The 21,562-nt window shown below is 37.4% G+C and overlaps 1 protein-coding gene across 3 annotated transcripts; it reads right to left on the reverse strand.

The window, feature by feature from the left end:
- Nucleotides 1-30: 30 nt before the first annotated feature.
- ECD (ecdysoneless cell cycle regulator) lies at nucleotides 31-21,549 on the reverse strand. Of its 3 annotated transcripts, none has more exons than XM_042458979.1 (14): nucleotides 21,491-21,549; nucleotides 19,566-19,787; nucleotides 18,346-18,463; nucleotides 17,735-17,822; nucleotides 17,305-17,483; nucleotides 8,595-8,787; nucleotides 7,340-7,468; nucleotides 6,778-6,903; nucleotides 5,582-5,667; nucleotides 4,712-4,818; nucleotides 2,537-2,720; nucleotides 1,535-1,602; nucleotides 1,181-1,398; nucleotides 31-560 (listed from the first exon to the last, which is right to left on the reverse strand). In XM_042458979.1, exons 2-14 carry the CDS (start codon nucleotides 19,765-19,767, stop codon nucleotides 336-338), a joined length of 1,923 nt encoding a protein of 640 aa, XP_042314913.1. In that variant the 5' UTR covers nucleotides 19,768-19,787; nucleotides 21,491-21,549; the 3' UTR covers nucleotides 31-335. The 3 variants fall into 3 exon arrangements, with proteins under 3 accessions (XP_042314913.1, XP_042314914.1, XP_042314912.1); XM_042458980.1 differs by lacking the exon at nucleotides 21,491-21,549 and adding an exon at nucleotides 20,345-20,945; XM_042458978.1 differs by lacking the exon at nucleotides 21,491-21,549 and having other exon boundaries at nucleotides 19,566-20,330.
- Nucleotides 21,550-21,562: the final 13 nt, after the last annotated feature.

Consider the following 21,562-nt stretch of genomic DNA (forward strand, 5'->3'; position numbering starts at 1 on the left):
CAATATCAAAAAGAAAAAATAGTAACAAAATATTTTTTCTAACCTTTTAATGACTAGAGAAAGTTTTAGTACATATAAATGGTCTTTTAGAAAAATATTTGAATGGCCCATTTCCTTAGGTCATCCTAATTTTTACACTCTGTTTGAATTACTTTTACACGACACGATTCCAAAAAGGGTAGCAAATGAGAATTAAAATACTGCTTACATGTATTTACACACTGAACTGAAAATATTTCTTCCTTCAGTCTAAAGGAAAAATGCTTCTTGGCACTGCACCAACTCTCCAACATATCCATCAACTAGGAAGTCCGATTTTTCCATCAATGCATTTGCTAATGAGGTTTGTTGTCTATATTTTCAGGCAAATGTACTCCCATGCTTTGCAGAATGTTAGATGCAGGTCCTGCTAGTCCAGCTTGAGCATTATATGATTCTAGCAAATTAGTCACAAGATTAAGGTCTATATCCACAGGTGTCAAATCAGGCTCTTCTGCACTACACTCGTCTTCCAAGTCACTACTGGAGTCTTGAGATGAAGGTAGTTTACCAGACTGTACCTTTAGGAAACACAGACAATTGTTAAATTTCTGTTCAGATAGCTTTAACATTCAAGTCACGAAGTACAAGTACCAGTTAACACAGAGACAAATTTTAGAAACACTATGGTATGGGGTTGTCCATACTGCCAAAATAAAGTGGCTTCAAATCGACTTGAAGCCTACCTGTTCAGATGACATACGGTGCCAAACTGGGTGGGAACTGACCAAAAGCTGTGCTCTGGTGCTAAAAAACTAGCAAAAAGAAGCTCTGATATTCTGCTTTAAAAAGGAAAATGCGTATCATCCTGCTGGCATATAAACAGCATGGTGCGAGTGTGGGAATATGAGAAAACCCAAGTGGTGTATGGAAGTGATCTGGATCATGCTCCCTTTGTGAGCCACAGACACCAGTGCCATTGCTCACTATACAGCTTTTTTTCATTTGAACATACAGGCACATGAGTGGCAGCTGCGCCACTGACCCATCCATTGCACCATCCATCTGTCACAGGTAGATCAACCTGGTTTTCCTTCTCTGTGCTCAGCTCCTCAATAACACAAGGATTGTGTTTTAGAAGAAGTCACTCTGATGACTATCTGCTTCCTTCTACCAGAAGGAACAATCAGGATAAACTTACCACTTTTTGTTGATGAGTAAAGCTTTTCCCAATATGGGTGGATGCCAGCTCATGGTCCATTTCATCCATGTATGATCTGAGACTTCCAGCTGCTGCATTCTGAGATTTTCTTTCTCCTTTCCTGTCAGCTTTTAGATCAGTCCCTTCATCGCTGTCTAGGAATTCAAACTCCTCCTCTTCTTCCAAATCATCAGAGTCCAGCTCTTCTGAAGTTGCCCCTAGAAACAAAATAATACCAATGTAAGCAAGAGAGAGAAAGAAGAATGCATTAGTATAATTAATACCGTAAGGGATAGAAGGGAAATTTTGATTTCTCCCAAGACATACCCTTCTGTCCCTCCCCTCCCCACTTACCCAGTATTTTGTCTAAAGCATTTGAGAATGAGTCAACATCAAATGTGACGCGGGACTCAGCAGAAGACCTGAAATGAAAAGTTCAGAATTACATTCTGTACATTTGGCACTGGCATTTGAGAAAAATACACTGGGTTGGATCTAGCATAGCTCTTCTGCAAATGGAGTTTTTGGGCCTCAGCAGACGGGCAGGAAAAAGCAGCTCAATACTAGTTTTTCCCAAATTGTTTTTAAACCCCATTGTCCACACAGCCCACTCCTAAGGCAGTCCAAACACTTAATGCACGTTGCAGCATTAAGCCACGAGTTACAATTATTATTTTTTGCCTCCCCCACAATGTATGTGCACTATCCCATGAACACATTTCCTGTGGCTGCCAATTACCTCCCTTGTCTTGCCCAGTTACTATCCCATTAGATGCCCCCCGTAACCAGCAGTATGACTGTCCAGTCGCATGTGCGATGTATTGCCCATATAGTGCATTAGTGTGCTTGGTGACATGCTGGCAAGCACAATCACTGGCAAGCCCACCCCCTTCCCCTGTGGGATTGTCTGGTTTGTGTATTATGCAATTACAGTAATTGCATTATTGGTGATGGCATTTTTGCTTTGCTAGAGGCTCATACTGGCACGGTGCTGTTTATATGCCAGTGCAATGATACACATTTCCCACCTTATCCCAGTTTCTTTTGCTCTGGTTTTTAACTCTGGAGCACGGCTTTGTTTCACTTTTCACCTGCTTTTGCCTCATGCATTGTCTCAACACTCCACCTTCACAGCGGTTAGAAGCTGTTTTATTTGGTGAGTGCAGACTACCTCACTGTATTTTCTGTATTAGACTGTATTTTCAGGGAAAAATACAAGTATGGTACAATATCTAAGCAACTTAAAGCCTCTCAAATTTAGCTATGTCAGCTTAGAAAACAGAGCTGCTAATCAAACAATGCAAAAATGATTATACAATAAGGAAACATATACTGATACAGCATGTAAAGACATACCATGGTATTTCTGCTCCTTCATATGTTGATACTTTAGATATAAAAGCCTTCATACTTTCCGTGACCTCAGCCAAGTCATAGTTCTGTTCCTCTTCATTCAAGGCAGAAGTGGGCTTGTTTGTGCCAGATGCTTCCTGAAGGATCTCATTCAGAGTGTCTGGAGAAATCTCCAACCAACTGTCATCTGAAATAGTAACAGACAATGCTAGAGAACATGGTTGTTCACAAGTGGCAACTCTGGTTCAAACAATGACTCTACAATGATCAAGTTTTTGCAAATAATCAAGGCTCTGTGGAGGCCATAAGGAAAAAAGTCAATGTCATTTTTGTTCTTGTTTCAAAACTAACTTTTGGCATAGGTTTTTTTAAAAAAATAATTGCACTGAAGCTGTATCTGCACTGCAGAAATAATCCAGTTTGACACCACTTGCCATGGCTTAATGCTACGGAACTCTGGGAATTGTAGTTTTCTGAAACATTTAGCCTTCCCTGTCAGGAAGCTCTAGTGCCACAATAAACTACAACTCCCAGAATTCTATAGCATTGAGCCATGGCAGTTAAAGTGGTGTCAAACTGGATTATTTCTGCAGTGCAGATGCAGCCTAAGAGATATATTTCAGTCTGTTTCTTAATGTTGAATTTGTGCAGGCTTACATCCCTTTTACACAAAATAGCTGATGTTCCATGCTGCCACACACAATGCCTATTAAATCCTTGATAAGAGGGTTAGTTGAGGCTTACCATGTTAAGGGAGGAGTATTGCTGAATCCCTAACTCAACAGATTTGGTATAATTTTATTGAAGGTTAAGGGATCAGAAATATTCTATGATATTATATGCTCTTTCCCCTCATCTAGGTCTGAAACACACTGCAGATATAATCGAGTTTGAGACCGTTTAACTGCCTGGGTTCAATGCTAAGAAATTCTGGGAACTGTTGTATTGTGAGACATTTAGCCTTCTCTGTCAGAGCGCTCAGGTGCCACAATAAACTAGAATTCCCAGGATTCCCCAGCACAATAAACTAGAATTCCAGGGCAGATAAAGCTGTCTCAAACTGGATTATTTCTGCAGTGTGTTTTGGACTTAAATCTACTTCGCTACCTGAGGCATCTGATCATTGTGAGACTATGGTTGGCATCCTGCTAGTGAGTTACAATAGCTTAAGTACATACCTCTTTTTAAGTTAGTGCAGAGGTCAGAATTCATCCCGACTTTACAAGCAAAAATCCCTCACTCCCCAAAACCCATCTTTTAAGTAACACAGCTCCCTCAACAAGGGCATTTCCATGTTATTGGACACCAGGGGGAATCAACACAGATGTATCCATCTAGTCGCAAATGCTGAGGAGAACATTTTAAGGAGCCCTTGGAGATTCCTATGAATGACCACTGTAGTGCATCCAGCTATTGGAAAATAGTTGGGCACATTTCCATGATCCCATTCTCCAATGACACATAAACTGATGTGTTGGGGCTGCGTCACTTAAAAGGTAGATTTGGGGGGTGGGTGGGTAGTATGCCATGGCTCAGCAATCAAGATGCTGATTCTGATGACTGAAAGAGCAGCAGGTCGGCAGTTCAAGGCCCAACCTAGCAGTTCTAAAGCATGTAAAAGTGCATGTAGATAAATAGGTAGCACTTTGGTGGGAAGGTAACAGCGTTCTGTGGAGTCATGCTGGCCCCTTGATCACAGAGTCATCTTTGACAATGCTGGCTCTTCAGCTTAGTAATGGAGATGAGTACCCCCTCCACAGTTGGACACAATTAGACTATCTTGTCAAAGGGAACCTTTACCTTTTCTTCCAGCATCCTAATTTCTTCTAAGAAGGCAAAATTTCCAAAGAAAATATCCACAAAGAATATGGAATGTGCATTAAAATACTGGTTGTAAAATTTAGACTATAGGTCTGGACATGCTTAAGCTCTGTTGGACTCAAGAGAAACTCACTCCTGAGTAGACGTGTCAGGATTGGTGCTTTAAGGCACCTTCTGTGTATCTTCTGCCTTTTTAATGGTGTACTAGCTGAAAAAACATCCTGAGGTAACCCTGTATTTCAACCTCCCACCCACTAGAATCCTTAAGGCCATTATAGGTGGATGGTAAAAACAATGTGTATTGATATAACTTCTTCATAATACCCAGGCTGTGGCCTTGACTCTGTTTCCTCTTACCATCTTCAGGAGGAAGAGTCTCAGCTTCTTTCCTTAAGTCCTCCAAATTAAAGGATGTTTCTTTTAGTATTGCCAGAATTTCTTCACCTGGGCTTTCAGCAACTGAACTATATATATAAAAAGAAAACACAATGCCTATGTAGAGATCAAATACATTTTTAAACAATATTTAGCACCATTTTCCTGTAGTTTATAAACATAATTCAGTGGTTAAACAAGCCTTACCAGCAAAATGAGCTGTTTTACAGATTATGATGTGCACAGACATGTAGGGGGGAAACTGTACCTATATGTAAGTCTTATTAAATATGTACACTTACTAGTTGTATGCATGTGTGGGAACTAATTTTTTTCCTTAAAAGAATATATTTTAGGACACCACTATTGCTACGAAATGTCTGAAGCCAGATAGTCTTAGTGGAAAATTCTACAACTATATTGTGCATTTTTAGCATGTATTTTTGGTGTCAATATTTATAAGTCAGGTCACAGTATGATTCAACTGTGCAATCACATATAGTGCAATCATATATAGGGCTTTCCCTATGTAAGTGGTGATAGAATTGCCTTTGATACCGTATTGCATCAAAAACCTTTAATATTGCATTATACATTCTTTGGCAGACTATTTACAAACAATTTGGTGTGACTGAATTTCCTTCTTAAGTGAAGGCATGCTCACTAGATTGTCTAGACTTCACTTCCAATAAGCAGGAAGTGCAATCTAGACATAAAACTATAAATTTTAAATAGTCTTGAATATACACATGTTGTGTGCAACTGCAAGCCAAAACAAACAGAAATTAAGCAAGCCAAATGAAAAGACAGAAACTGCAACTAAATGTGTATAAGGAAACCCAGTGCTCTCACCTCTGTGGATTGATTACAGTCTGCTGGAAATAATTTTCTGCCATATGTAATCGATCCAGATACTGAGCAGAGCCTTCCAGCTCACCCTTTGAAATATAACAGGAGGTTAATGCATTCTTCTCTTTGAGATAAGTATTTAGTATATGGTCATATCATATACATAGGATATTTATGAACTATACTATACATACTTTCTTATTGTCGACAAGAGGAATAACACCATTAATTGCATTGAAATAAAATCAGTTAGCAAAATAGTTAAAAACACTTTGGATTAAAGCAGTAAAGTGAATTTGTGATTAACACGAGAGAGGCATGTTTCCATGACAATCAATCTGGCTTTGTGTGAGATTTACGAAGATCTACTGAACTTAACAGAAACTTGAATGGGTAACTGAAGTTCTCTGAATTGAAACAGTTGATCAGCAAACTAATTCCATCTGATGAAGCTGCTTTTGAGGATTAACAAAAACCATGGAGGATGGAAGGCAATCAAAAACAATGCTCCAAATATCAAGCCAGTGAGATTTAACTAAAGCCCTACTAATGTACCATTCAAGAAAATGAGCCAATCCCTTGTTATTTCAGCAGTGAGGCAGCAGGTAAGAAAATGCTGCTGATGCACCATGTGTGGGAAGTTTCCTTGCAAGGACCCCTGCAGTATCTGAGTGACATGCTCTGCTTATCTGTGGAGTAGCCGATACAAAGAATACATCTTTATTGGGAGGCACTTCCCTCTCCATTTTGTTGGAGGGCTATTTTGTTACTGGGGTAGTATATTACTTCACAACACAATACTAGGTCTCCTTGGAAATAAATAAAAACACCTATTCTGTCTCTGTTCTTTTTCTGGTTTTCTGGGTTCACAACAATGTTTCTTTTCATTTTCAATTAGAAATCACAGTGGCTGTATTTTAAAGGCACAGATATTATGTTGCTTACATTTTATTTATTCTTGGGGTGGGGGTAGAATCTAAGAGCTACTCTAAACAAATGTCCTGCCTCTTACGCACATGTTTTTTCATTCTCAGTATTTTACTGTGGAAGGTATTAATTCTAACCGAATACCACGCTTGACGGACATGGGACATTTTTATCCCCAGTATCCCAAGAGATTCCCATGAGTCAGGAAATACTCCAGAAATTGCTCAATATTTATATAGATATTTAAGAATCTATGTGGATGAAAATCTCACCTTAAAATAATTGTTTTTCCTGAGGCTATTGAGAAAGTTATCCCATAGTGGAACGTTCAACACAGGTTTCTTGGAATCATGATGAGATGGATTACACTTTGCACACAGAATTTCAAAACCATGGGCCTATGGGAGATGCAGAAAGGAAAGGAAACAAAAACTTGCTTTCTGTCATCTTTGATCAATAACACAAATACTCTGGACACATTTTCAAGTTGGACACAACTTAAAGAAAGACATGTGTGTCATACAATATGTTTTGACAGGGTACATTTAGTTATCCATCTATTTTCCTATTGATTGAAATGGAAATGGTATACTAAGGAGCTGTAAAATAATCTTCTCTCAATTGTAAAGGCACTGGTTAACATTCTAAAGTGAAACCTGTCTTCAAAAAAATGAACTTTGGTATCAACTGGTTTTTGCTACACACACACACACACACACACACACACAGTATTGTATGTGCATTATTAATTCAATTACACATGAAAATCAATCTGTATCACATGCCAAATACAAAGCATGCATTCGAAACAAAGTATTGAAGGTACTGGCTCACCAACTTCATGCCTAGCTCATGCGCTTTGTACTGTGGATGTGAGCGAGACGGCAATGAATACCCACTTCGTTTATCTGGAACAAAGATCTGTTGAGCCAACTGTGCGTAGAGACACTTCGTAAAGGTAACCTGAAAAATTCACCATATACCATTAAATATGTACTCCACTGAAATACTATGTGTGTACATAAGAATTTATTTGATTCTGGAAAGTGAGATAAATCATAACATTATTGGGAGAGGTACTTTGACATATTGGGGACAATCAAATCTACTAAGGAGCATGCACTTTTGTAAGCAACAATTTGGTTCATCAGATGTACTAAGATGTGTTAGAAATGTAATTTACTGCATTATCATTAGCCTGCCATCAGTCGGCCCTTCTTATACACAGATTTGTTTATACATGGATTCAAGCATCCACGGTTTGAAAATGTTCAAAAAAAGTATTTTTTTATAAGGGACACCATTTTTCTATGTCATTATATTTAATGGGACTTGAGCATCCACGGATTTCATTATCCACGGGGGATCTTGGAACCAAACCCCAGCGTATAACAAGGGTCCACTGTATTCTTAACACTAGAAAAGAACATAACTGGGTTGCATGCCAACTTTAGCTCATGCAGACTTTCAGCCCCCTCCCTTATGCATCCTTAAAAATATCACTCCTAAAAGCTGAGGGAATTGCCTTAAGGGTTAGTTAACACAGCCTAACAATATATAATCAGAAGAAAAAGACCTCTAAAGCTTTGTCCAAGCAGAAAGCATCACAGGACTATGTGAAACCCAAGCCACCATTACTTTGTATGTTTTTATACTATGCTTATACACATTTACTCTTTTCTGTTTTGGCACAACAGGAAAATATTTTTTTAATCTGAGGCCAGCACATCTCACAGTAGAAATTGCCAATGGAGTCTGTTTTAGTAACTTGTGTAACTGTGAGAATGGCACCTTTTTATTATCCTGGTCATTAAGGTACCACAGCTATATGGATGTTGGTTTCCTTCCAGATAACCAAAGGCTTAATTATAAGGTTTTAGGGAAAGTGTTATGTAGGATGCACAAAGAATCTAGGAGGCACTTGAGAGAAAGATATTTTGGGTCAGAGGTTTTATAAGCACAGCATCTCTAGGCACCTGCAGCTCTTTGAACTGATGGAGAAGCAGGCAGGGGTATTTGCCTGCAAAGCAAATCTGGTGACACAACTGGTTGAATAAAAAGACTGGCTCCAAGTAGAACCATCACTTACTGAAGTCATTATGCGTGTCTCTGGTGGAAAAGTTTTGAAAATGCGGCATGCTTTTAAGTCAAGGGGGTCTCTCAAATAAAAAGCTTGTACTGCTGCTGACACCAGCGAAGGACGTTGCTTCAGTACTACTGCAATGCCTGCTGGAAGGTAACAGTGAGCTTGGTGAAGGAAAGTCTGTATTTTCTCAGGATACCTAGGGCAAAAAATTGCAAGGAAATGCATAATTAAGAAACTGTTTTACTATAGCTGACAGATTTTTTTAAAGTACAGTTGTTTTCTAGTTCTTTTTTACCCTTTCTTCTTTCAATCTAGCCCTATTAACCAGTGCATATAAAGTTTAAAGATGACAGCATTTTGCTACCAACAGACTCTTGCTAGACCTATAGGGAAGTCTGTTAATCATTTGTGAGGAAAAAAGCATCATGTTATTCCCTCACAAATGACCTAGCCTTTTTGGCCTTTCATAGCAATGTATTTTCTTCTTTTGCAAAAGATATATACAAGTGTACGCCTCAACATTATTGAAGGTCCTTATTTTTTTATCAGTACAATTTCAACTCCACTTATTGTAACACAATGTCTAATTAGTATACAACAAAACAATTTTAAATAATCAAGGCAATAAACAGTACACTATATATACAAAATATAACTTCTAATTAATACTATTTGATTTGATTTAAAAAAGATATCTTGATGTTGGGACTTCCGGTGGTAATGGCGGCGTGAAAAGCCTCCTCCAGGAACGACTCCGGAGGACGCTTACGGCCCGCGGGGACGGGGGTAGTCGGGGTAAGGTACCTTCTACCCAGAAGAATCCCCCTAGAAAGGGTGAGGCAGAGGGGCTCAGCAAAACCCCAATTTTAAATCCTCTTGAGGAGAATAAGAACTGTGAAGGCGCGAGGGGTTTGAGCAGCCACGTCCGCGGGTAGAGGTGTCCCAAGCCGCGGCTTGGAGACCGAGGCGCCACCGCCACTTTACATCAAGCTGAAGTTGAAGTAACAAGATTTAACAAACCTACCTGGTGATTGAACTTTCCACACAAGGATCCAGCCCTAAGAGCCTGTGTGTGTGTGTAGAGGAGAGCCGAGCGAGGAGTGTCTTTTGGAGTCGGAGAGAGGAAGGGAGAGAGTTGTGAGAAGAAGGGAGCTCGATTGAGAAAAAGGAGAAGCGGCGAGTTTTGACGGCGGAGCCCACCTTCTTTGCCTTTCCCTTCTCTTTCTTTCCCTTGATATCCTTCCCCCCTTCCCCTGTGTGCTTTCTCCTTTAGGTAACAACGGAGCAGCAGGTGTGTGCAGGAACCGAGACAAAGAAGCTGAATCTGTGAGAGAAGAGGGAAAGGCGGTGTGGAGCGGTGTGGAGTGAGGAGGAAGTTGGAGGAGGCTGAATGAGAAGCACCAAAGAGAAAGAGCAGCCTGAAGAAGAAAGAGAAAGCTAATGGTGATAGCCCAAGAGTGAAATTAAAGCAAGAAGGACCTTTAATTGTTATAGAATTGTGAGTTTCACTATAGAACTTCTACTGTAAAGTGAGGTCCTGTGAGAGAGTTGAGATTGGAAAGGGAAAGGGAAGGGGCAATTGGAGAAAATGGCGACCGCTTGAAGTAGAGCCTTGTCTGAAGCGTTTCTATCGAAGTGTGGACTTCTGAAAGACTTCGGGAAAGTGCTAAGGGGGGAAGGTGAGAGAAAGTGAAGCTACTTTTATATCCTCTTAATAGTAAGGTTGTAATATTTTAAATTTAAATCTATTTGCCTGTTGGATTAAATTGTCAAAAGTTTCTGTTGTATCATAGATATAGACTAGGGGAAAATAGGGGAAAAATAGGGCAACATTGTATCCTTATGTCAGGGAAAACACTGTAACATAGTTAAGAATCCCACTAACTGTATAAATAGATACAGATGTGAAGGAATGTAACCAAAGGGTGGGGAGGTAGGAAACTTTTTGTGAAGAATAAGAAATAAGGTACTATAAGATTATTGCTGTGCTTATTTTTATATTATTGTTCTTATCCTCATTTAATAAGTCTGGAATTTCTTTTCCTCTTTTTTATTATTGACACGGTATAAGATTATAAATAAGGGTATATTTAATCAACTGATTTACTCCCCCCACACCAATCACCGACTTTAATTTTATTAATAATTTGTTTTCGTTTTTCTCTTCTTCTTGATATATATAACCTTCATTAAGGATCATTTTCAACCCTTGACTTCTTTTTACTGTGGTGTGATTTATACAATTTAAAGAATCTTTGAGTGCTGGAAAACAGTCCAAGTTGATCATTAACATAATACAATTAATTGGCAAACTTTAATTCGCAAACTTATTGAATTAACTTATTATTTTTGGATAAAAATCAGTGGACAACACTATCTATTAACTACTAAGTACTAATTTAAATTAATAGGAGTGATTATTAAAGGGATAGAATTCAACAGGAAATTTACAATTAATTCTAATCAACTAGACAAAGCCTGAAGATAGATCAAATTAATTAACTGAAGGCTTACTGGAGTAAATTAATGATATATTAGCAACTTTAGCAACTTAAAAGTTTCATAATCTAACCAAATTTAACGCAAGTCAACTAAAACTGACAGACAACCTGACAGATAACCCTCACAACTTTTCAGAATTCCCAATAAGATTCATTAGTGCACCACAGACAAAATAATATTAAGAACTAAGTAGGGTGAATATATCTTCATTATCTTTTCTCTGTCTTGCAAGATGGCGTCGGGAACACGAAAAGCAACTGCCCTAAATCAAGGAGCAACTTTAAACCAGAGAAGATCATCAATACCAATAACAACAGAAACATTAAGTAAATCTTCAGATCCATTTGGGGCTTTGCTTGAAGAGATGAAGAGGCTGCAGGCAGAAACAAATGCTGAAATACATAGATCAAGTGAAGAAATCAAACGTGAATTTAAGGCAGAAATGAGTGATGTAAGATCCAGCTTGGACAAGATAAACGAAGACATGAATAAAATGAGTGGAAGAATGAAGAACTTGGAGACATATACGGGCAAGATGGAGAAAAAAATAACAGAAGTAAAGAATGAATTATTGGAAGACCAAGAACAAATTTTAAAGCTACAAGTTAAACAAAGAGAAAACTGTTTAAAACTTCGTGGCTTGCCGGAAAAGACTAATGAAAACCTTTATATTGAATTGGCTCCAATTCTAGCAAGATATATTGATGAAACAGAAGATCACTTCCCATGGGAACTAGACCGGGTCTATAGATTGAACTCCCACATTGCTAAAATGAGGAAACTACCGAGGGACGTTGTGGTGTACTTTGTGCGTAAGCAAACACGTGATTTGATCTTACAACAGAGTTATAAAACCAAACTTGTGATTGAAGGGAAGGAAATCATGGTTTTGAAGGACATTCCAGGGAAGATCCTACGTAGGAGAAAAGACTACAACTTTCTAATTGATAAATTGAAGAAACATGGGATATATTTCAAATGGGAAGAAATAGAAGGAGTCCAAGTATCATGGAAACAGAAAAAAATAAGAATTAACTCAATAGACAAAGCAAGAGATTTCCTGAAAGAGATCCAAGATGAACTGGAAAAAGAGGGGAACGCAACGGAGGGTGGAGGGGGGGTGTAATAATGATAGCAATGACAGCGCAATAACAGGATTTATCTAACCTAAAATCAAACTAGATATGTTTCTACCTCCCCATCCAAATGCACTTAATTGTGCTCAACTGTACCAAACCGTATTTAATCGTACTTAATCTTTTTTAACTGTAGCTAACTAGTCTATTTATCGCCAAGCTATCTGTATTCTAACACCTTAGTGATTTGAAATTGTCTATTAGAATTAACTACGTGACAAACAATTGAAATTTGTAACTAGAGCCTATAATTAGTGGATGTTAACATAGTACTTTGTTTTTGTAATCTTTGCCTCGTTTCTCCTTTTTTTTAATGGAATATTAAAATTTACTTCTTATATAACTGTGTCGGACGCTTTATTAAATTTCGGTGCCCAAAAAATAAGATATCAAAAATGAAGATCCTATCTTGGAACGTAAAGGGTCTCAACTCACCCCAGAAGAGAAAGAGAGTCTTTCTCTTTCTGGAACGCAACCAGACAGACATAATTTGTCTCCAAGAATCCCACATTAAAACTAAAGATGTAAGACTAATCAGAAATAAAAAATTAGGTAAAGAATACATTACATCTATTGATAAGAGCAAAAGAGGGGTCATTATTTATGTAAAAGATTATATTGAGTCAAAAGAGATATTTAAAGACAAAGAGGGATTCTATTTAGGAGTGGAAATTTATTGGAAGGGGAAAAAGTGCTTACTATTAGGTGTATATGGCCCTCAAGAGAATAAAAATAATTTCTACAGGAAATTACAGAAGAAAATAATGGAATTTGATTATGAAAATGTGGTGATATTAGGAGACTTCAACGGTGTAATACAACCCAAATTAGATAGACATTCGGACAAACATATTGAAGAAAAACAGGGGAAACTCCCAAAAAGTTTCTTTGAATTAATGGATAATTTTGCCATGACAGAGGTATGGAGGCACTTATATTCGAAAGAGAAATGCTACACTTTTTTTTCTGAAAGACATCACTCCCTATCAAGAATAGATATGTTTTTTGTCTCCCAAAATTTAGTTAAAGAAGTCAAGAAGATGGAGGTGTATAATAGGGACATTTCTGATCATAATCCGATATCTTTAACTTTGAATGATAAGAACAGAATTAAGAATTGGTACTTAAATGAAGAGCTATTAAAAAACAAAGAAATCCTGGATGAATTCAAGGCAGAATTTCAACAGTTCATAAACGAAAACAAGGATAAAGGTGTCCAGCTCCCAACAGTGTGGGATGCTGGAAAAGCGGTAATACGAGGTTTTTTTACCAAATGGAATATAAGACTTCAAAAACAAAAGAAACAAAAAGTTATGGAGCTAAACAACTTACTACAAAGCAAAGAGAAAGAATTACAAGAATTCCCAAGAGATAAGAAACTACAGAGAGAAATTAAATCGATACAAAAACAACTGGAACTGGAAAGAACAGACGAACTAAATAAGAAATTAAGATTAGCTAAGCAAAAACATTATGAACAGGCAAATAAAACAGGAAAATGGTTGGCCTATAAATTAAAGAAAGAAAAAGAAAAGAAATTGATTAATAAAATTAAATCTGACAAAGGAATAGTAACGCAGCAAGAAGATATTATTCAGGTGTTTGTGAATTTCTATCAGAATCTGTACAAGGAGCAGTCAGAAAACCGCGAAGAAATCAAAAAGTATGTAGCTTCATCAAACATTGGAACCTTGTCAGAGACCCAACGATTACAATTAAACAAACCTATATCTATACAAGAAATATGGGAAGCAATTGATTCAAGCAAGCTGGGAAAATCACCGGGTAATGATGGATTGACTGCAAAATTTTATAAAACATTTAAAACAGAATTGGGAAGCATACTACAGGAAATTATGAATAAGGCTCTAGAAGGCAATATCCCAAATTCTTGGAAAGAAGCCGAAATAATATTATTGCCAAAGGAAGGGAAAGATACCTTAGAACCTGCAAATTATCGTCCAATTTCATTATTAAATAATGATTATAAAATATTTTCTACAATTTTGGCAAATCGTTTGAAACACTGTTTAAAAGATTTAATCGATAATGATCAAAGGGGATTTCTGCCAAATAGATTTATGAGGGATAACTCCAGAATTTTGTTGAATATTTTAGAATATTATGAACGACACAATGAGAAACAGTTAGGGCTATTGTTTATAGATTTAGAGAAGGCATTTGACTCGGTTAATTGGTACACCTTGATTGAAGTGTTAAAGAAAATTCAGGTAGGACCGAACTTTATTGACTGGATAGGAAAAATCTATAAAAACCAAAGAGCTCAAATTAAAATAAATGGCGAGAAATCTAAATTTATTAATATAGAGAAAGGCACTAGACAAGGATGCCCCCTATCTCCATTGTTATTTTTGCTAATAATAGAACTATTTATAAGAGAAATAAAATTAAATGACCAAATACAAGGTACAAAAGTGAAGAACCAACAATATAAGATTAGAGCTTTTGCCGATGATCTAATACTCTTTTTAGATAACCCCCTTGAAAATATAGATTTGGTTACTGAAACCCTGGAAAAATTTGGTCTAATGACGGGCTGCAAAATTAACAAATTGAAATCGGCCATTCTAACAAAAAACATGCTAGGGAAAGATCAAAAATTATTAGAAACGAAATCTGGCATTAAGATTGAAAAAAAGGTAAAATATTTAGGAATTCAAATCTCAAATAAAATAAATAATTTATATGAAGATAACTATAAGAAAACATGGGCCAAAATTAAACAAGATTTGATAAAATGGAATAAATTAGGTCTCTCATTAATGGGTAGGATTGCCAGTATAAAAATGATGGTGCTACCAAAACTACTATTCCTATTTCAAATGATTCCTATCATTACAACGGATAAACCCTTCAAGGACTGGGACAAAGATCTAACACAATTTATTTGGAAAGGAAGGAAACCCAGGGTCAAATATAAAATAATGCAAGACTCTAAGGAGAGGGGGGGATTAAACCTACCAAATTTTAAATTGTATTTTGAAGCTAGCTGTTTAATTTGGCTTAAAGATTGGATAAGCTTAGAGAATCCAAATTTACTTGAAATTGAAAGCGACGGAAATATGTATGGGTGGCATGCTTATTTAATGTATGGGAAAGATAAGTCAAATAGATCATTTAAAATACACCTTATTAGAAACGCACTCATTAGAATCTGGAATAAATATAAATCAAGAATATTTCAAAGTATAGAAGGATGGGTATCCCCACATGAGGCATTCTATAGAAAAGAAATGATCGCGGATACTAAATGGTATAGATATAGGGATCTACTAGAAACAAATAATGGGAAAACCAATTTAAAATCAAGGAAAAAATTAAACGAGGAAGGCCTGAAAATCAACTGGTTTGCATATAACCAAATATTATCAAGATACAAAGAGGACCTTAAAGATCAGAAAGTAGAACAAACCCAAGGGAACTCAGATCTAGGGAGATTATTACTGGAAGATAAACCCAAATTAACCGGAAAGATCTATAAAACTTTATTGACATATGATATGGAACAAGAGGTAGTGAAAGAACACATGATCAAGTGGGCTAAAGAAATAGGTCACTCAATAGGAATACATCAATGGGAGAGAACTTGGAAAAATAATTATGAACTTACTGTTTCCCAGAACTTAAGAGAGAACTTTTATAAAATGTTTTACCATTGGTACATGACACCAGTAAAGATGGCAAAAATTTATAAATACAATAACAATTTATGTTGGAAATGTAAAAAAGAAATCGGAACATTTTACCATTGTTGGTGGTCATGTAAAGAAGCCAAGAAATATTGGAAAATGATTAATAAACAAATTGAAATTATAATGGGGAAGAAAATACAAATGAAGCCTGAGATCTTTCTGTTGGGTATTTTTGATAATGACATAAGAGGGAATGAAAAGAAAATCTTGTATTACCTGATTACACTTGCTCGACTATGTTTTGCTCAAAAATGGAAGAATAATAATTGTCCAGAGATAGAAGAATGGATACTAAAGCTCTATGAGGCCATTATGATGGATAAATTAACTCAGGCACTAAGGAACGATGAAAAGAGACAAATGGAGGATGAATGGAAGAATGTAATTAAATTTATAGAAACAAAATGGGGAGAGGTAGCGGTATTGGTATTTAAGTAAGAAATAATGAAGACTCGGCAATCTTTAAGATCTATAAACATTAGATGTAACATTAAAATTAGAAGGGAAATAGGATCCACTTAGAAAAAACATAAAAGAGAGAAATGGAAAGTCAAATAAAATGGAGAAGGAAGATGGTAGGAGGAAGTCAATAATATGTGTGTGTGTATGTGAGGAGAGAGTGAGGATCTCTAGCAGAATGATTGAGGTAGAAAGGCATAGAGGAACAAGGAAGATAGTTTAAGAAGTCTTAGGAAGTTTAAGGAAGTATGTGTAAGTGAGAGGGTTTGAGTAGGTAGGAAAGTAGAATAGATAGATGGAAGTGGGACCAGGTAGAAAGTAGTAAAGAAGATAAGGGAATATAAGAATGTAGGGAGATTAGAAAGATTAAGAAAGGGAAGAATTGCTCTTTGAGAAAGAACTAGGAAAAGTTATTGAGAGAAGAAGGTGAAGACAAGACAGTGATTAAAGAAAAAGAAGTAGGAGAAGAAGTAGTTGAGGAGGACATAGTGTTAAAACTAAATATTGAGCAATATATTTTTTTATGTCCACTTTTACAATATTTGGTTTGATGGAATGTAAATTTAGACATGCGGTTAGGTTGTGTATGTAGTTTATATGTAGCTTGTACGGAATAATGTGGGAATATAAATGTAGGTGTTTGTATTGTTATTTGTCTTGTTATATGATATTTGTATTATTGTACACATATTTTAATAATAAAATTTTAAAAATTAAAAAAAAAAAATTAAATTTAAAAAAGATATCTTGATGTTACTTGGAAGGAACTATATCCTGAAATGTGTGATTATGAAATCATTGCTAATAAAGTAAATTACTATAAACATATATCATTAGCTAGGGTATGAACTATTTCATATTCAATCTAGAGTAGAAACATTTTCCCCATATAAGTTCACTTACCCACTGATGCGCTTATATACTGCTCCTCTAACAGATTTTGAAGCCACAAAGTGTCCAGAATGGACAGAAAACAACTTCAGAGCTTGAGGAATTGTAGGATTGTTAGCAGGCAATAACGTCTCCTCCCCAGGAATCTTTGGCAATGGGATTATGCACAGTTCCCCACAGTGAAAAAACACCTAAGAGAAATATGTATTACTTTGGGCAGTCTGAAAGTTCCTCTTACTAGTCCTAGATTTGCAAATGATGATGAACTGTAAAAGACACCAAAAAGGCAGAGGCAAAAAGGAATATTTAGACTACTTTTAGGCCATCTATTCCCAAAGACTTCCAAGATGGCAGAGAGAAAAAAATGAGTAAAATAAGCACAATAAGCAGATTGTACACATTCACACCCTGGTGCTGCTTTTGTAGCTGATGTCTTGCTTACCCGATTTGTGCTGTTTTCAGGATCCAGCCATTTTGGAAGGAAATCAGCTGCTTCTATCAGCAGGAATTCGCCATCATTATCATCCACCCTAATGAAGCAGAATATTATCTCATAAACATGGAACTTTCTCACTCTGTCTTAGCCCTATACACATAGTTAGCAAATATGGAAGATAAAATGATAAATTACTTGAAGTAATCACATTGTGGCCCACTCTTACCACCTTCCCTCAAAGAACACATAATACACACATATCAATTTTACATTAATACAATAGAAAAAAAGAAAGATCTAACGGCTTAACATATAGAAACAGATAAAGCTAAATCCAATACACTAGCAGCTATTTATTAGCATGGAAAGGCTTAATTCCCCTCCTTGCAGAGTACTCTGTGTAGCTCAGAAAACCTCCACTTTGGGACAAGCTTTGTGGGTGGAAAATCAGCTGCAAGGAAGAACTGCTTCCTTCCAGTTCCATTAGCAGAAGCAGTATCATCAGCAGGACAACCCTTTCCAACTGTGGCCTTATATAAACTCATCTCAAGCTACTTCCCCTTCTTTCATCAAGAATCATTGACAATTTGAACATAAAATGGTTTTTCATAACTTACCTAGCTATTAATTCTGGAAATTCCTTCGTAATTTCTTTTATGAGGTATACAATAAACCATTCATCTTCAATGTTATCCCCAAATTTTGTGAGACCGGCAATATGGGCAGGAATATCTCCTGGAAAAATGGAACAAGAAGTTAAAATCACATTGCTTTCAGGACATTCTCCAGACCACTTCTAGAATAATGCCTCCAAAATAAAACTGAAATATAAAAACAAAACTGAAGTATACACAACTGGTAAAATTACATATTTCCCTCCAATGTACCCTTGATTCCTTTTCTCTACACATATTCTAAGTACTCTGTGTTTTGAGACTGTAAATGATCTGATAAAAATTCTGTTCTTCAAAAAACCCCACATAATGAAATGACACTATATTAATAATATTATTAGTACAACATAACCAATCTATTTTGTTATCTTGCATGCTGTTTCAGACAGGAAAATAATTATATTAATAGCATTCCTATGCAAGACTATAAGAGAAGACATAATTTCATCACATAACCAGGTAGGTCATATTCACTCTCTTTTTCTGACTAATGCAATGAGACCAAAGATGTGGAGAGAGTTTCAAGAGTTTATGGAACACCTAAGGCCCCATACAGACTGCCAAAATAAAGCTGCTTTGGGACACTCTGGAGGTATGCTGTTTAAATGTTGTATGCATCCTACGAGTCTGGAAGCTGCGCCAAAGCCATGCTCCAGTCCTTAGGACTGGATTGTGGCTTTGGTGTGGCTTCTGGATTCTTAGGATGCATGCAACATTTAAACAGCATATCTCCAAAGTGTCCTGAAGCAGCTTTATTTTGACCGGTCTGTATGGGGCCCTAAATAAGGGCCAGAAAAGCCTTTAAAATACTCGGTGTGGGAATGAAAATTGAAAAATATTAAGACTTCTAACATAAATAGAAAAATAAGATCAGTACAACAGTCTAAACCATAGGAGGGGAAAATATGGCTCACAAGCTGCACGCAGCTCCAAAGGCCATTTTGTGGCATCGAGGAAACCTTTTCCTGTGAAACTTTTACAAATTGTTGTTGGAAAAAAGAAATGCTTCCAACACTTTAGGTATGGGAGTTCAATCTACCATATTTTGAAGGTCTATTGAGATTTTTTGTTTTGGGAAGTGGAAGGGCGTGTGTCACTAAATCCAAAAACTGAATGGCTTTTTTCCAAAATCAAACAAAATGAAAAAGAAGACTATTTTTCACCTTTGGCTGGTTTGTACTTCAAATTAAACGGCTGGTATTGCCAGATGTAGGAAACCAGCATGGGTGCAAAGTGTGCCAGAATCCTTTCGATGTATTGCTGAAGAATTTCTTGGTAAAGTTCGGGATCTTCCAGTTCCTGTGCAAGGAACAACTGGTACTGCACTGCATCTTCCACGGATGCAAAACCAAACTCCTTCTCCATCCTGTATCTAAGGAAGTGTCCTGTCAAAAGAAGTATTTCAAAGTTGGTTAGACACACACACAACACTTTCTCCAAAACATACATGAAAGATGTCAACAATGCTGCCAAATAAGGTTCTTATTCAGAGACAATGCATTAAGAAATAGATCTGAGTTTATTAGAGGCATTTCACAGGGAGCTCTGACATCTAACTGAGGGAAAGTGCTACAGACAAGAATAAATCTTAAGGGAGTTCCTAAATACATAAAGCTAGAGACTACTGAAAAATCACTGTTGTTGTTTAGTTACAAAAATAATTAATTCCTTTCACTTCATCTAACAGACACCTTAATAGCGGCTTCTGGCATCTGTGGATGGAAGAAGTTCGCTAATAGAAAATACATCTCTATCAATGGTGGGGGAAACCTCATATTCAGCACAGCCATGCAAGCCTATGTGTAACATTTTTAGGGAACTGTAAAGATATTTGGTCAGGAAATCTACTTCTGTCAGCCTAGATACAACAACAATCAATAGTCAAAAATGTATTCCGTTACAGATGTCATTATTCATCTAATAGCCAAGATACAATTAATACCTGGGAAATAATTTACATGATGTAAACCCACTGGGTGACCTTGCGTGAGTCACACTCTCTCAGCCTCCTCTCAGGGGAAGGCAATGGCAAACCTCTCCCTCAGAACAAGCAAAGCTTTCCAGAGCACTGCATTCCCAGAGAAGGTGCTTCTGACATCTTCCACAGCAGCTGTTTCATTATACAAATGTTAAACCTAGGCCCCTCCGCAGGCTTAGGCTGCATCTGTATTGCAGATTATTTACCCTTCTTTGTCAGAGAGCTCTTGTACCACAACAACCTACAAATCCCAGGATTCTGTAAGCTGGAGCCATGACAGTCAAGGCATTGTCAAACTGGGTTAATTGCACAGTGTGGCAGGTGCCTTGGATCTCAACTCCCAGAAGCCTCTCCTAACGTGGCAAGGCTGGGGATTGTGGGAGTTGTAGTCCCCCTTTCCCAGGTGTGTGCACGTGTGCAGTTGTCGATCACAGGAGAGCCCATGTCTGGATAAATAGGCACACCTTCAGCTGAATCTGCACTGCAGAAATAACCCTGGTTGGACACTGCTTTGACTTCCACAGCTCAATGCTGTGGAATCCTGGGACTTGTAGCTTCATGTTGCACCAGAGCTTTCTCTGGGAGAAAGCTAAACATCTCACAAAGCTACAAATCCCAGAATTCCATACCGCCAGAGCCATGGCAATCAAAGCGGTGTCAAGTGGTAATAACCCTGCAAGCTTTTAGATTTGATATCTGCATTTAAAGAAATGATCCAGCCTTGAAACTGCTTTAACTGCCCTAACTCAGTGCTGGGGAATCCTGGGAGTTGTAGTTTACTGTGGCGCCAGGGCTCTCTGACAGAGAAGGCTTAAACCCCTCACAATAAAACTACAGCTCCCAGGATTCCCTAGAACTGAGCCTCAGCAGTTAAAGCGGTCTCAAAGGGGACTGGGGCTGGAGAAATAACCCGGTTTGGCACCGCTTTAACTGCATTAGTGGCTCTTTGCTATGGAGCTCCGCTCTGGGCCCACAACAAACTCCAACTCCCAGAATTCCATAGCACAGAGCCAAACAAAGAGTTAAAGCGTTGTCAAACCGGGTTATTTCTCCAGTCTGGATGCAGCTTAAGAGGCTAATGTAATGTCCTTCCTCCTGGGAGATGCTCACCTCGCCTCCTCCAACCACGTTTCTTCTTAGAGTGGGCGGGGCCTGTGACGCAAGCACGCACGGACGCTCTAG

Source organism: Sceloporus undulatus, chromosome 3 (genome assembly GCF_019175285.1).
Source record: "Sceloporus undulatus isolate JIND9_A2432 ecotype Alabama chromosome 3, SceUnd_v1.1, whole genome shotgun sequence".
Taxonomy (NCBI): domain Eukaryota; kingdom Metazoa; phylum Chordata; class Lepidosauria; order Squamata; family Phrynosomatidae; genus Sceloporus; species Sceloporus undulatus.